Source organism: Pygoscelis adeliae, unplaced genomic scaffold (assembly GCF_000699105.1).
Source record: "Pygoscelis adeliae isolate BGI_AS28 unplaced genomic scaffold, ASM69910v1 Scaffold257, whole genome shotgun sequence".
NCBI classification, from domain to species: Eukaryota; Metazoa; Chordata; class Aves; order Sphenisciformes; family Spheniscidae; genus Pygoscelis; species Pygoscelis adeliae.
In genome coordinates this window covers 540238-553936 of record NW_008825215.1, presented here as the reverse complement: position 1 = coordinate 553936, position 13699 = coordinate 540238, and the positions used below count along the sequence as shown (strand labels likewise).

At 46.6% G+C, this 13699-nt stretch overlaps 1 protein-coding gene across 1 annotated transcript; it reads left to right on the top strand.

Moving 5' to 3' along the window:
- The first annotated feature begins 251 nt into the window (after positions 1-251).
- On the top strand, positions 252-5504 carry LOC103921214 (lymphocyte antigen 6E-like). Its single transcript, XM_009329141.1, has 3 exons — positions 252-303; positions 4368-4487; positions 5293-5504. Exons 1-3 carry the CDS (start codon positions 252-254, stop codon positions 5502-5504), a joined length of 384 nt encoding a protein of 127 aa, XP_009327416.1.
- The last annotated feature ends 8195 nt before the right edge of the window (positions 5505-13699 follow it).

Sequence of the window (13699 nt, the reverse complement as noted above, 5' to 3'; positions counted from 1 at the left end):
AGATCCTCATTTCCCATCACTCATATGACCGGAAGAGCAAGAAATGTGTTGCTAAAAGGACTTTTCCCCAAGGTGCCAGCCTGTTCCATGGTCTCCAGCATCAAGAACTCCCACATGCATATTACACACCCTTAGGTTGATTTCATGTCCACCCGTGAGCCATCGGGAACCTGTAAAACTGCTGCCATTCAAAAGGTATATAACCTGCCCTCCAAACATCTTCCCAATCCGGCTGAGAGGATCTGGTGGAGATGAAGACAACTCTTGTCACCTTGCTGGCTGCTGTCCTGTGTGTGGAGCAAGGTGAGTCTCTTAATGCTGCTGCTAGTTAAGATAAGGCTTATAGAGGAGATGGTGAAAACTTTCCACGTGGCAAAAATTTAGAGGGCTGTCACCAACTTTGCGGTATTGCAATGTTGCAGCCACGCTGCCACCAACTTCCTTTTGCACCTTGATTAATGATTTGCTGCAGAAATAAGATCCTGAAAAATTAATTCTTCTTTCCAGCAGGCAGTACTGAGTGATAGAACTCTAATTGTACGGTGCTGGATGCCAGGTTACATCCATACAGTGGTCTATGGCGTCTTCCCAAATGATGCAAGCTGGAAGTGCCAGAAAGCAAAAAAAACCATTTTTTTTTTTTATCCATATCATTTTTTGAGTATTTTACAGACTTTTCTGTACTGCTGCTTCCTCCATTGTAGTGACCCACGTGGTTTGCCATGTGTCGCGCTCCCTAGGAAACGCACCAGTGAGAATTTTTATAGATTAAATCAGAGGTAGAGTTGAAAGAGCTTTTCTGTGCATATGTCATGTTAAAGGCATCCTTCTCCCAAAGGGAAGTCTGAGGTACTCTGAATGTGTGTTGTCCTTCTGGGACTGATACACATGTGTTGCTACATCGCTACTTGCACGTAGGAATAATGACCAGATTGCCAATATGTCCCCCACACCTGATGGTTTCCCAGAAACCATGATGCATATCTAGCAGGGGTTGAGAAAGAGGCATCCAATTAATTCTTGCTCTCTGATGTATCAACCCCCTACTCCTACACTTTTTGGACAGATGGTTCTGCAGCATGCCTGGAAGATCAGAAGCTTCAGCCAGTTTTGGGGTGGGAAAAGGAGTATTCAATTCTAAAAAAAAAGAAAGGATTTTGTGCCCATAATTCCTGAATGCAGTGACACAACATGGACAGAGGAGAGTAATTATCAAAGGCAGCGTCCTCAGTGTTACCCAGAATGAAGTGGAAAGCTAACAGAGATCCAAGACTCCGGTAGCACACATTCATGGTGGGATACCTTATTGCTGCAGTACGCCGATGACATTTTATATTGGCATCAGCTTCCAAATGGACTTAAGGACAGTCTTTTATACATCACCTTTCTGTAGCCCAGTCTAGACTGGAGAAAGCTAGTAGTTCTAATATCAAGACTTTTCACATTCAAGAGTAAGAGATCGCAGCTTTCTGGCCTAATACAGGGACAAAGGAAAACTTGGCGATAACTGTTATTTGATCCTTCTCATGTATCTGGGGTCTCGTTCAAGACCCTAATAAGCAACTTAATAAACAACAGCCTATCAGTACTTAAAGGGGGCTTCTAAAAAAGATGGCGGCAACCTTTTTAGCAGGGCCTGTTGCAACAGGACAAGGGGGAATGGCTTTAAACTAAAGGGGGGTAGATTGAGACTAGATATAAGGAAGAAATTTTTTACGCTGAGGGAGGTGAGACACTGGACCAGGTTGCCCAGAGAGGTGGTGGATGCCCCATCCCTGGAAACATTCCAGGTCAGGTTGGACGGGGCTCTGAGCAACCTGATTTAGTTGAAGATGTCCCTGCCCATGGCAGGGGGTTGGACTAAATGACCTTTCAAGGTCCTTTCCAACCAAAACTATTCTATGATTCTATGATTCTAACTTTTGATCAAAACTGTTGATGTCTCAGCCCACCAAAGAGGGTCTGTTGCCATTTGTATCCATGAACTCACCGTTATAGATATATTATGTCCAGAAGAAACCTTAAAAGGTCATGATCCTTTTCCCTGCTCCAATGCTGGACCAAACCAGGCAGATGTTTCTCTAATGTGTCCTTGAAAGTTTCCAACAAAGAAGATTCCACAGCCTGGAATTGCTCAGACTCTCATCTTTTTAGAAAGTTAGTCTTAATATCTCTTAACATCTTTTTTTGTACAGTCTTCACCATAGGATGTGTAGAACAGTTTATTACTTCTTTGCAGCTTCTTTCTGCTTGCATGAAGAAGGTTACTTTGTCTTTCCTCAGCATGTTCTCATTTTTAATAAACAAACTAAATGCTTCCAACCTTTTCCAGGAGGTCATATTTTCAAGATCTCTGGCCATTTCTTCTCCCTCTCCTCTGCTCTCTCTCCAAATGCTTTGCATATTTTTTGAAGTGCCGCACACAGATTTGGTCATCGGTGTTCCAGCTGAGGCCTTGCCAGAGTGGAAAGGCCGCTTTGCATATCTTGCACATGACATTGCTGCCTGTGTTCCTTTGGGTGACGTTTGTTTTCATCGCTGTGGTGTGACACAGTTGACTCCTGCTGTTTGCACTGCAGTCCTTAATTGTAACTCAACTAGTTGTTCCTCATCATACATTTAAGTGGCTAATTTTTATCTTAGTGTAATATATTTCTCTTTATTGAACTGCATCCATTCTTTTTTTTTCCTTCTTTTATTACATCCATCTGTCAAATCACTTAGAACTCTACTTACAGTATGTTTTCAGGTATTTTGTCCTTGGCATCATCTGAAAATGTGATGTGCATCCACTATCCTATCCCTACTGTCACTAGTGATGATACTGTATAGACCTGAGCCCACAGCAGAGCTCTGAAGGACCTTATGAGTTGCAGTGCTCCAATTGGTTTGACCAATAACCATTGCAAATTACCCCCTGAGGGTGCTTTCACGTCTGGCTTTGCATCTATTCTGTTGCATTTTCACTAGCTTGGATTTCCTGGGCTTGCTCATAACAATGTCATTCAAGATTGTGCCAAGAATTTTGGTAAAACCTTATTGCCTCTCCACTGTACTGACTTCCCTGTACTCGAAGATTCAACTTTTTTAGTGATGAACAAAGCAAAAAAGCTACACAGTGTTACGGCCCTCTCAGCATCATCAGTTGATAACTTTTTCCTTCCCTTCCCTTCCATCAGGAACTTCTCATTTAATGGTCTCTCTGACCTACATTGCCCTTCCACTTTCTTACAGCCAACTTCTTATCAGGCAAAACTGCGCTCACAGGAACGTGTCCTCTAGTTGCTTTCTGCCCTTTCCATACTGACAGACTGTCCTCAGACTTACCAGGAACATAGCAAGCATCCTGCGCCTGTGTTTGCTTCCCTTTCAGAAAATGTCTGTGTTTTTAAAGGAACTCATCCCCTCTCCTACACACAAACCCACATACTTTTCTCTGGGTTTTCTCGCAAGCTCAGAACCCAACTACCACCATAAAACCTATAAATCAATTCATCTGCCTAGCTGGGGAGTGTTCTGCAGACACTTTGGTGTGGTTTCTCATCCAGGCTGTGGTTTTGCTCTTCTTCCTTTTTATCATTACTTTACAGAGGCTTTCTGGAGGTCTACCTACCACCTTCTGGATTTGAAGGCAAGTGGTACATTCTTGACAGACAACACAGCTCATCGCTGCCTGCCCTTCCTGCCAGTCATCTTCTGTATCTGTATTGTGGATGTATGAATTATCCAACCAAATCTGTGTTTAGCAGTTAAACCATACTTTTGGTTAAGACTTCCCATTTATTCTCTATCTTACAGTAGTATGCAGAAGTTTGACAGAGCATCCGACTACTCTCACCAGACTTCCTAGGACTGAGGGTAGGCCAGTTCAGTTAGTGGCGTTCGACCACAAGAAAGGATACATGACAGTAGTCTCTGAGCCAGATGAAAGAGAAGTAGGACAATGGGCATTGTCCACTTCCTCGAAATGCTCCAGGCATCCTCAAGTTCTCCCTGGCAAGCCCTGCCTAGGCTTGCCCAGGAGAAGCGACTGAGCAGTAATTGGTAATTCATGTGGCAGAGCTCTCAGGACAGAGAAGCTATTGCTCAGTGATAATCTCCATCATAAAAGACCCCAAATCCTTGAATTCCACTCACATCTACTGCTGCCAGAGATTGCAAACAGATCAATAACACTTTGCAGTCTGAGACATATGAGACAGAGAGGGATTTAACATTGCTGCCACGGGTCAAGGGATAAAGAAAGTCACCGGTCATTCACACACAAGCTTTCATCAGGCTATAACTAGGAAAATGGAGATATCTGGATTGTAGGTATTGTAGTTCCTAAACCATGTCATGTGCTTTCTTTTCTCCCCCGCTGCCAGCTTACCCATTTATGTGCTACGTGTGCCAAGAACAGGAGTCCAACAAGAACTGTTTGACCATTTCCATGTGCACAAAGGAAGACAAATACTGCATGACTGTCCATAACAACGTTGGAACAAGTACGTTTCTGAACCACACCTTGTTTGTGCTGTAGAAGGGCAGTCTCGGCAACAGGTTTTCATCCCAGTCACAGCCATGTAGGTAAACAATAGCCCTGGTCACCAACTGTTAGGAAACACCGACCTTGTTGCTCGCTATCGCAGTCACTGCAGTGTCGATGCATACCTGATATTGTTACCAGGAATTGGGGAAATGCTGAAGATACATATATAGCAGCACCAGAGGGTGAACTCAAGCCTGGAGCTGTGTGCACTGCTTCACGGTTAGCTCCCCCCAGCTTTGTGCTGACAGCTCCAGCTAGCTCTTGCTATGGCAATACTCACTCCCAGGCTTGTTTTCAAAAACGTTTGGGCAAAACTGCACCACGGCTGACTGCCCCTGCCACGCACAATCCTTCAGGTCTGTCCTTGGGGCTCTTCACCCTCAAACACCTCCATGTGCTCTCAGACCAAATCTCAGGTCATACGATACATTCCCCCCCGGTTTTATGCTGTAGGAAAACTGTCCTGATGGGCAGCGACCCAGCCTGAGCATTGCTTCAGGCAGCTTGAACTGAAAGCCAGCCACACATGCTAATTCCACTTTAGGGACAGAAGAAACGTGTAGCCTAGAGAAGACCAGCACCATCTTGCAGCAGTGTGGACACGGCCAGACTGTTGCTAGTCCTGAGCAGAGGACATATTTGCCTTGGGGACTAGTCCCTGGCTGCCTTTTATTCACCAATGCAGATTTAGCCAGGGAAACATTTTAACAATGATTCTTACATTCTCCTCTTTCTTTTTTACCCCCTTTCTTCTGCATTAGAGCTCAACAAGCCTAAATATGTCATCTCTAAGATGTGTTCTCCAACGTGTCCAGCAGCAAGTCAGCAACAAAACCAAACCTATCAGAGGGTTTCTTGCTGTGAGAAGCCATTATGCAATGTGAATGGAGTCAGCAGCAAGCAAAGCAGCTATGGAGTGATGTCCCTGTTTGTCATAGCCAGTATCACTTACATTTTTGCATGTGGACTGTGATGGGTTAGGAAAAACTCCCTATGATGGCATTGTCATCTGAAATAAAGTCTCTTGCTCTGGGATAATTACTGCTCTCAAAGAGTTATGCTTTGCGGCTGAGCTTCCCCTGGGATTTTCGAGAGAGTCTAAATAAGTTCGGTGCTGAACTCCCATTGATTTCCTAAGCTTACTTGAATCCTAAGTGTCCCCAGACATTCAAGTCACCTAAGAAAACACAAAAAAGACAGCCCTTTTGACATGTTTGGGCTTCAAATCGTTACAGCTCTGAAGAGATCCTTGAAGACATATTTTTGCCTCTTTGAGTTTCAAAGCACTGCGAGGAATAACAACCCACCCTGCCTGAAACACAGGTTTCAATAGTTATGTCAGCACAGAGGGGATGTTCAGTATCTTCTGTTCACAGTAGGTTGGTTATCACACATCAGTCAAGCAGTTCATAAACAAGTAAGCAGAGGTAAAGCTTATTTCTGGCAGTATTTTGGACATTCCTCCAGCCTCAGTGGGGAACAATTTCTGGCTCCTCTGGCTCTTTGCTCTCATAGGGGTATCACATTTCGAAATGAGCATCCTTTATCGCCCAGCTCCGATGAGTTGCCTGAGCTTGGGGAAAAGGCAGCGAGGAGCAAACGTGGCTGAGAGAGGAAAGGCAGCAGCAGGGTACCAGTGGGGAGATGGGAGGGAGAAGGGAAGGTGGGGGGCAGCAGGGCGAGCACTGCACTGGGAATTGCCCGTACACTGCCTCCTCACGGACCTGGTGCAGCTGGAGAAGAAGATATCCCCGTATCTACGTCCTTCTTTTTTTTCAGGGCCCAACAAACCTGACAGCTGTTCCTAACTCCAGTCATTGTGAAATGGTTTCTACAAAACCATGTTCCTGGCATTGAAACGATTGATTGTGCTGGGCTTTGTTTGGTTTTGCACTCCAGGCTCTCTGCTCCCTCCTCTTCCTGCGAGAGCTGCAGCTGAGGGGAGACAGAAAAGCTCTGTAGGGAGGCTGGGGGTTGTCTACAGAGAAGAAGAAGGGCAGGAAGCCAGATACTAACACAAACAGCCCTGAGCTTCTTGGTCATAGCCCTTGCTGCAAGCTCACTTTTCTGGAAAACAAACAAAAAAAAGGAAGTTGGCAGCATCACTAGCTCAGCTGTGTTCTGGGGGAAACCAGAGCTCATCCAAACAATTCAAGGAGGTTGTTTTTTGGTTTTTTTTTTTTTTTATGAGATGTATCTGATGTTTAAATGAGATCTTCAGTTCGTCTAAAGCATTGCCTTGGAAGTCTGCTGTGTTTTGGTTGCACACGTGGAAGGATGCACATTTCTGAGATGTTTCATGCTGCCTGTATTACAAAGCAACTGGTTTCCCAAGAGGACGATCAGCCAAAGGTGCCCCACCAACTTCATGTTTTGTACTGTGAACTCTGAAGCCCGGTGCCTGGTTTTAAACATGTTGTTTAATGGACAGGAGGGAAACAAAGCAAACGAAGAAGGTGACACCACAGTGCTGGGCAGGGACAAGAAGACGTTGACGCTCGTTGATCTGAGCATGCCGGTGAGCCATGCCCAGGGATGACAGATGTCAAGAGGGCCAAATGTGAATTTGCCAGCAGAACATGCTGTTAATTTTCTCTCACCCAAGACAACCACAAAAGTGAAGGAAAGCTGTGACGGAAAAGGGAAAGGGAAAGACTTTTTAAACCAAAAGGAAGGAAGAGATGTCCAGCTGCTAAGGGCAGGGACTGGCAGCACTGGTAGGGGCTGTGGTAGCTGTGCTGCATCCCGATGCCATGAGCACTCCACGAATACTCCACGCAGAGGGAAGACACTTCTTCCCTGCAATACATCGTGTGCTTTCAAAAAACTCCAGGAAAGTTGGGCTCCGGGCCAAAGCCATTACTGTCTTTACGGCCAGAAGGAAGCAGAAGGAGCAATTTATATCTCAACCAGTTTCACTGGATGTGAGAAGGCAAAGACCTGGTGGCTGAGGCCAGCTGGCAGGCAGGGAATGAGTCAAGGGTTGAGACAAGTCCACCGAGGCTCATGGCTTGTGGGGGACCAGGATGGGCAGAGCGAAGGAGGGAGAACAAACCTCAGCCAGATCTTTTTCTAGACCAGTAGAGCGGGAGTTGCTAGAGGGTCTGGAGAGAGATGTGGTCCGCTCAGAGCCCAGCTAGGCCCAGCAACCACTGCTGAAGACTCCCTTTTGTGGCCTTCCACTTCTGCACTGGGATCCCCGGCAATTGCACACTCTTTAAAAAAGCTGCTTGGTTCTGCCTACAGGGACTTTCTCCTGCTGGCAAATTTCTGCATGCATCGTGCCCCCTTGGAGGGCCTTATTACCTTCCTAGCTCTTCCCCTCCTCTTCACCATGCCAGTTTCAGTGCTGCCTGCTGATAGCACCCAAACAGATGTTGCCTCCAACAAGACAAAATGGACAGAGGGGTTCCTAGGTCTCCTTGTCTACAGATTTAGAAGAACCCTTTCTTTTCTTGAAAATTCTGGATGCCAGAGCACCTGACCATCCCAGGATTACGCTGATTGATCCTTTGCAGGTGAAGTGTCTTAAGGTTTTCACTGTGTTTAAAAGGATTTCCTGGTTGCATTGCCAGTCATACCACCAGCCACCTAGTTCCTGGACTGAAAGCCCACAGTCGTGAATGAGGAGCTGAAGGTTTCTGAAAAGTGAGTATGGGGGTAGGATTTATGAATGGACTTTGTCAGAGCTGATGCTCTGAGTGGGAAATCACTGAAACTCTTTCAAATAAAGAAGGAAGAGGGACACTTAAAAGCTGTCCTTCTTGGTTGGGGGTGAGAAATGGGGTACATGTTGGTCTGGCTAATGACAAGGTCACAGCTCCCTCTCCACACCAGTACCTGCCTTCCCTGAGCTGGAGGAAGGTGCAGGTAGAAGATCAGGCCTCCTGTGGCCCAGGACTTTAGGCACAGACAGCCAAGCCTCCTCTTCCTCCATGGGAAGAATCAGTCACATTTGCCATTTCAAATGAAGCTGCAGTGTGACGTTTGGTTGGTGGTGCTCTCCAGGCTTAGCTGTGCTTGCTGGGAGAAGACATCCAGGTGATGCTTGGAGGTGCCACTTCAGTGTAGAATTTGTTTTGCAATCTCACAACAACTTTGAGTTGCACACCCAGAGTCAGGAGATGTGTTTTTGCTTCCAGCCCGCAGTACGTGCAGAGTAAAAGGGAAGACAGGTGTGGAGACACTAACCACATCTAACACAAGAGTAACAGAGCCATTTTGCTGCTGCAGTTGTTCATGAGATTAACACGGATTAGCCAACCAACACATCAAAAGCAAGAACATTAAAATGAAGCAGGGCACAGGTCTAAGCAAATAAAAGGTGGTGTTTTCAGTATGAGTATGCACATCCGTGAGGGATATCAGCCAAACTAAGTGGTGTCCGGGTACAGAGGCATTGGGAAAAGAAATCTTCAGCATCCATCACAGCTACCAAACCCAGCCTGCTTCACCTGCTCCTGGTTCTTCACAATAGGGAGCTCTGGGTATTTCAGAAGACTGGATACCACCAAACTCAGCATCCACCATTATAAAGGGATGGGGGGAGACTTTGGAGGCATACAGAGCAGTCAACCCAGACCCCAGTCTTGCAAAAAACTCTTGAAATAAATCATCAAACAATTTGCAACAGTGTAGGGGCAAAGATGGGGATGAACAGCAAGAGCTTTGTGACAGATGGGTGTTATTCCCACCTGTGACAAGATGGCAAAATCTATAGTTAGGGTGAAAGTGGTTACCTGTCACATAGCTTAGTGTTAATAAAGCTTTTGGCACCGTATCACATGACAGTCTCATAAGCAAACTAAGAAAATACAGACTAGCTAAAATCATGAGCAAATAACTGTCAACAGCTTGCTGTCAAACTGGAATGATCTATTAAACAGGGTCCTCTGTGGCTTGCCTTGGCGCTGGTATGATGCAATGCTTTAATTACCGGTTTGAACGACGGATTAGAGAATAAATTCATTGAGCTTGCAGGTGACAAACTGAGAGAATCTCCAAATAGGATAATTCTGTGTGACTCCGATAAATCTAAGCGACAGTCTGAGAAAGAGGATGCAATTTAGGAAGGACAAGCACAAAGCTCTGCAGTTAGGGTGGACCCGTCATCTGCACAAATACAGGATGAGGAAATCTCCCTTGCAGCAATCTGGCAGAAAAAGAAGTTGTGGTGGGTGTTATAACACATCACAAGTTTAACATGTGTCAAACTTAGTGAAAAAGTTATGAAAAAGAAGGCGGCCTTGTTGGAACTCTGCAGTCCATTGAAAAGTCTTACACGTTGCACTGGGAAGTGTAAACTGGAGTGTGATGGGATGAGATCCTTCCAGTTTCTTCTCCAAAAGAAAGGCCTGGGCTGCTCCATCCTCCCCACTTTTTGCTTTAGGTTTCACATGGCAGCAAAGGAGCTTTTAGATAGTATCAGAGAGGTTTCCTAGCGTCTAATGGATAGTACAGAGTTGGAGTTGTCTGCTGGGAGAACTGTCTCCAGCATCAGCAGCTTGAGCATCATTATCAAGATGCATCAAAGCATGATAGAAAAATACTGTCCTCAGCATCTCGGTGTCTCTGCTGGGGCTGGAGAATGAACTTAGTTGCCTCTCCTGATCCTCTCCGTCTCCTTTCTGTCATTCCCATGTACCTGTTGTGGGTGCTAGTTCACCTCACTAGAGCAGAATTGTGGTGTTCAGGCTTGTCTTTGCTTTATCATAAAATCATAGAATAGTTTGGGTTGGAAGGGACTTTGAAGGTCATCTAGTTCCAACCCCCCTGCCATGGGCAGGGGTACCTGCCACTAGATCAGATTGCTCACAGCCAAATACACAGCAATGCCTAGCAGCAAAGGTGACCCAAAGATGCTCTTCCACTGACATCATGTAGGAATTTTACTCCAAAGGATGCTCAACTCCCAGAACACCTTCAGGGTTCCCAGGATCCCAGTCAACAGTAAAAGCAATATATGTGCTGAGCCAGTGGGGGGAGAGACAGCTCTGCATAATGCGAATGACATATGGTTTTCTCCTCTTTCAGCCGATTTCTCACCTAGGCAAATCCCGAAGCACCACACAAAGCATTGTCATCATGCATGGGGGTAATGGGTTCAATCTTCTTCCTTGGTCCAGAAGGGCCAGGAAACAGGCACTGGCTCTGTGCCCAATGCTCACAATAGCTCATCTGGGATCTGCCTCCAGCTCCAGGGCCTGCTCCACCGTTAGATGTTAATCAGCAATTAGATAATGTGCAGACACTGCTCCCGGGAACAAGAAACTCCCTTCTGCAGTCTACAGGAAATTAGTGTAATAAAACTCACTGCAAGATCTTCCCGGAGAAGAAAGCAATTTTATCCTACAAAATCTCTAAGCAAGTTGATTTTGCCCTCTCACACTCATCCTTACAGATTTAATTTGATCACTGCCTCACAAGCACCGACGTGTGTGTGCCCAGATGATCTGGCCAGTGTCACTTCTATGCCACAGGTAGACAAGAGATGACAGCTATGCAGTTCTCATCATGCCTCCGAGGTTCTTGGCAGAGCACAACAAACTGATTTTGGACTTGCCTTTTACAGCCTTTAGAGAGAGGATGATGCTACTTTGGCTCCCTTTCCCTTTTATTTTGCCCCTCTTAGGTGAAATTCCTGAATTTCCCAGTCCTTTTGTTTTCTTTATCTGGGTGTTTCATGGCTCCTACCCTGTTCTCCACCCTCTGGAGACTCTTATCTAAGGTCAGTTTGTTCCTCCTCTTCATTTGAATGAAGTCAGACACAGGGTGCTTTAGAGCAGTCAACACATGCCTTTCCTTTTAACCCTTCCTCTGCTGTTTCTTCTAGGTGCTTTCACACACTTGCACATTCTCACTCCTATGTCTTTCCTACTAAAGTCTACATTTCTACTACAACTCTCCACAATCCCAGCACCTTGCCTACAGCTTCAGCACGGCTTGTGCAGCCTCCCTGGAGCCTGGCGAATTCCGTATTTAAAGAGGCACGTTTTTGGTGGAACGGATGGGGAAGGGCCCGAAATGCCTCTTCCCGCCCCAAAACAACCAGGCGATGGGGTCCCTGCTGTGGGAGGGGAGATGCCCCCAGGCACAGGAACCTTTGCAAGTCACTGCAGAACTTCATTGATGGTTCAAAAGAGGCCAGGACTGGAAACAAGGCTACAACATGGGTGCAAAGCTCACCTAGGAGATGGAGATAGGACTGGAGACAGGTATACCTACTACATAGGTCAAGGGCCATCCAGCAGACAGGGTTGGAGACAAGGTCACAACCCGAGTCCAGTGGCCATCTAGGACACGAGGCCAGAAACAGAGCTGGAGACAAACTACCTACATCACTGGTTCAAGGTCCCTCCAGGAGATGGCTGGAGATAGGCATACTTACAGCGTATTCCTGGCAAGGACAAAAGGCTCAGGCTTGGGCTTAGATGTGCACTCAGGGCATGACAACATGAGCCCATTAGTAGGGGAGGCAGTTTATAATGCTGGAGCACTCTAGAGCAACCTTTCTTCAGAGGTAGCCTGGTCGCTCCAGACATGGATGTATCTTCCAGCACACTTCAAGCAGCCTGGAGAGATCACAGCAGCAATCAGAGCTTAACTTTTTGCCCAAGTAATGACCCCTGCTTAAAGCTTCACAATTATTTTCCTGTCAAAAGCCTAGAATAAACAATGAAGACAGAAGGTCAATCATGCAGACCCTGGAAGAAGGAAGTGTGAGAATACCGATTTCTCTGATACCAACTGAGCATGCACCAGCCAGCAAACCACTTTCACCTTAACAGCTCTGGGAGAGAAAGGAAACGGAAACGTTGATGTAAATCAGAAACGAAGGTCCGTAAGTCTGACAGCCTGATTGTGGCTGCAGGTTGTGGTTTAAGTGGGTAGAGGGAGGTCCTATTCCAGTAGATACTGCAGCTCAAAGATGTACCTAGTTACGCACCCACATTTTCAGGAACCTCAGTAGCTAACTAAGAGCTATCTCAGGTCTGTCCCCACGGGCTGCAGCAGAGAGTGGCCTGTCAGGGTGACGGAGGACAGTGAGCTGTTTGGCACTGTAGACAGCAAGAAGGCTCAAAGAAGCACCTGTGGCTTGGTTTGCCCATGAAAAAACTGCGTCTGGAGCATCCTTGGGTGATCCGAGTATGTTCCTGAAGGTCTTCTGGGCAACTCTGATCCAGAGCAACCAAAAGGGGCTTCAGGAAGAGAAACGTCCAGGGGTGGGATGATGGGGAAGGGCTGGCATATGAAATCAGACCTCTCATTCAGCCACGTGGAGCAGGATGGCATGAGCAGGAGTCCCGGGGATGGTGCATCATGGCTCCAGCAGTCTTTGCAGTGTAGGGGGCTATGCCAGCACCTGGGGCAGTGAGGGCCTTTATGCCATGACTACATTGCAGCAGACTGCTCTGAGCAAAGACATTTGTCTGTCTGAGAGGAAACGCACCTTGCAGCAGGGATGGAGATCCTGGGCTCCTGCTCTTTCAGGCTAGAGAACAGGTCGCGTCCTCCCAGTCCTCTGCTCTGCCAAACTGATATTCCACATTTTACAGTGAGGTCTCTTTGGCAGGTCGGACAGGACTCTTCCACAGAGCAGTCCCTACCCTCTCCGGCAGAAAAGAAGTCTGAACACTTCTTATCTCTAGAGAATGATGTAACTATTGAAAAGAAAGGACTTTGTCCCCTTCCTGTGGCGACCATGCAAGGCGTTTCAGCAGGTTTGCTCCACAAACCAATTCTGCTCCACTAACTGGGGAAGCACCGCATTTGCAAACTCGACTGGGGTTTAGGTGCCTCACAGAGACTCACGTGCACAGCCCTGGCCAGGCTCAGGAAGTCTCATCCAAGCCCTGAAACAGAAATGTGGTGGTAAATGAAACTCTCCGCATGCCACCTGGCTCCACAGAAGCTGAGCAAGATTTTAGCGGGCCGAGGCTCAAACTCCTGAAGTGCCAGTTCAGCACCGAAGCCTTGCAGACCTAGTAATTCTGGTTTTAATTGCTGCACCACTCTCTGCTAACCTGCTCCCTTGACCCGCGAAGGGAGCTGCCATAGTCTTAATTTACTGATTTTAAGACTAGCCACTCCTCTCCAGCATGCAAGCAAACCGTGAAATACGTACTCTAGCACCAGTTTTGCTTTATGATTCAGCTGCTTCCTTATCTC